This window comes from Trachymyrmex cornetzi, unplaced genomic scaffold (assembly GCF_001594075.2).
Source record: "Trachymyrmex cornetzi isolate Tcor2-1 unplaced genomic scaffold, Tcor1.1 scaffold1436, whole genome shotgun sequence".
NCBI classification, from domain to species: Eukaryota; Metazoa; Arthropoda; class Insecta; order Hymenoptera; family Formicidae; genus Trachymyrmex; species Trachymyrmex cornetzi.
This window is the reverse complement of record NW_017296023.1, coordinates 6,691-8,757: the sequence shown is the minus strand read 5'-3', so window position 1 is coordinate 8,757 and position 2,067 is coordinate 6,691. Positions and strand designations below refer to the sequence as shown.

At 36.7% G+C, this 2,067-nt stretch overlaps 1 protein-coding gene across 1 annotated transcript; it reads right to left on the bottom strand.

Moving 5' to 3' along the window:
• Positions 1–473: 473 nt before the first annotated feature.
• On the bottom strand, positions 474–1,808 carry LOC108757470 (putative nuclease HARBI1). The gene is made up of 3 exons (XM_018501890.1): positions 1,353–1,808; positions 1,097–1,243; positions 474–992 (listed from the first exon to the last, which is right to left on the bottom strand). Exons 1-3 carry the CDS (start codon positions 1,628–1,630, stop codon positions 725–727), a joined length of 693 nt encoding a protein of 230 aa, XP_018357392.1. The 5' UTR covers positions 1,631–1,808; the 3' UTR covers positions 474–724.
• Between the last annotated feature and the right edge of the window lie 259 nt (positions 1,809–2,067).

The following is a 2,067-nucleotide window of genomic DNA, read 5'->3' as shown; positions in this document are numbered from 1 at the left end:
TGCTTGCTGAGTCCAGTGTGAACTAAAAGTGAACTAACCAGCAAGCAGCAAGCGCTCGCTGCTCGACGCTTGCCGCTTGCTGCGTCCAGTGTGAACTAGGCATTAAGCGTTTGTTAGATAATTCGAAACGCACTTAGATTGCACTGATTTGTCAAAGTCATTTCTATTAAAGTTATAACATTAAACAATTCTTCATTAAAAAATCATGCATTTATTTTTATTGGCAAAGCATTCATTATTACTATTCTTTTGGCATTTCCTAAATCAGTGTTATTATCACGAATTTGGGCCTGATATTCTTCATGATGTTGGACACCGACAGTCATAACATCATTTTGTAATAAACAAATATTGTATAAGACACTACACGCTATAATGAACTCTGGTATCTTTTTAACGTCTGTCAGTGGTAAACAGTCTAATAATATTCTAAAACATATCTTCAATTGGCCAATCGCCCGTTCAACTGCCATTCTTATTGAAGATAGACAATAATTAAAATTTTTTTGCTGATTTGTCAAATGTCCATTGTCTCGAAATGGAACCATTACGTGGGGATGAATCGGATATGCTGCATCTCCAATAATATGAGAGTTGTTAGGGAAGTACACCTCAGGTCTCTCAAGAAAATGTGCTACTGGAGAGTTTTTGAAAACCCGAGCATCATGTACTGATCCCACTTGACCTGCATAGCAGTGTGTGAAGAGACCCCTCGAATTACAAACTACTTGAAGATTGATGGGAAACCTTTCCGGTTTATGTATGAAACTGAATCTGTTGGTGGTGCTCGGATCTTGATTTGAGTTCCATCTATAGCACCGATTACATTTGGAAAGCCACTAGCTTCTAAAAATTGATCGCTGATGTTAGTAGCAACAGCTTCATCAGGCCACTGAATGAATCGAGGCGCCATGCAATGCAATGCATAGGTTACACGTCTTACGGCTCTAAAAGCCGTTGTTTTACCTACTCCAAATTTGACGCAAACGGATCTACAATAAGCCATTATATAAAAAATGAAAAAACTGTAACAATGTAACGACAGTGGTAGTTACATGCATACAAAACAAAAATAGTTTACACAAATTTTACATACCTATACGAATCAGGAGTAGCCATAAACCACAGAGTAATATATAGTTGTTTTTCTACTGAAATTGGTTTTGTTCCAGTTACGGTATTTGTCTTATTTAGCGCTGGTCCGATTAATGATAAAATCATTTCAAATGTTGCCGGAAACATTCTAAAATGTTAGATTATGATGTAAGTGAAATTAATTTCTCAAAACCAAATCAAAAATATTTTATCTTTATAATTTAATGATATATATATATATATATTGAAATGCTTACCTGAAATACTCTTTAAATGCAATATCGGAGTAATTAGGAATTACACGATCAACATAATCGGTAATTTTTTCGGTTGCAATCATTTTCCCACGTGCTTTACTCCCCATTAGTGTACAATATAATGTTTGCATATCCCTTAATGTTTCGTCTTCATTTTCATGTTCACTCTCACTCGATTGTGAGCTGTCACTTTCGAAGTTTTTGTCTAATATCAATGAAGTAACCATTGATACTGTAAATCGTTTCTTGATGTTTCGTTCGGCATCCATTTTTAACATTACCACTCAACCCACTTCAGTCCACTCAGTGCACAGCTCGCACAGGAAACCGGTCCGAATTCATAAGCGCTTCGTGCGTGTTATGCGCGCATTGAAAAAACGGAACGATTTTAAAGCGTTGTGCATCAGTATTGCAGTCCACGCGCTTCATGCGTGACTCGGAACGCACCCATGGATATTTCGATATTAAGGGTGCCGTCACATGCAGTCCGTAATCCTTACCGGATGTCCGCAAAAGTTACTAGGGATTGCGTTCATAACGTTACGTGTGTTTTACCTCCTTGTGTCCCATGGAGCCGTATTCTATGAAATTTCTGTAAACGTTACTAGTTATTACCAGTGATGCCTTTCCCAGTTTTATCTATTTGACTGAATTTGACGGTTTAATTAAAACTTTTGTTATAATCAAAATATATTCTGCACTTTTCTTCTAAAAT

What these genes read in the sequence shown, in the direction of transcription:
- LOC108757470 (XM_018501890.1), bottom strand. Translation starts at nt 1,630, where the DNA reads ATGTTAAAAATGGATGCCGAACGAAACATCAAGAAACGATTTACAGTA. An exon ending in GCATTTAAAGAGTATTTCAG is followed by an intron (nt 1,244 to 1,352) that starts GTAAGCATTTCA and finishes CTAACATTTTAG; the next exon opens with AATGTTTCCGGCAACATTTG. An exon ending in GCTACTCCTGATTCGTATAG is followed by an intron (nt 993 to 1,096) that starts GTATGTAAAATT and finishes GGCTTATTGTAG; the next exon opens with ATCCGTTTGCGTCAAATTTG.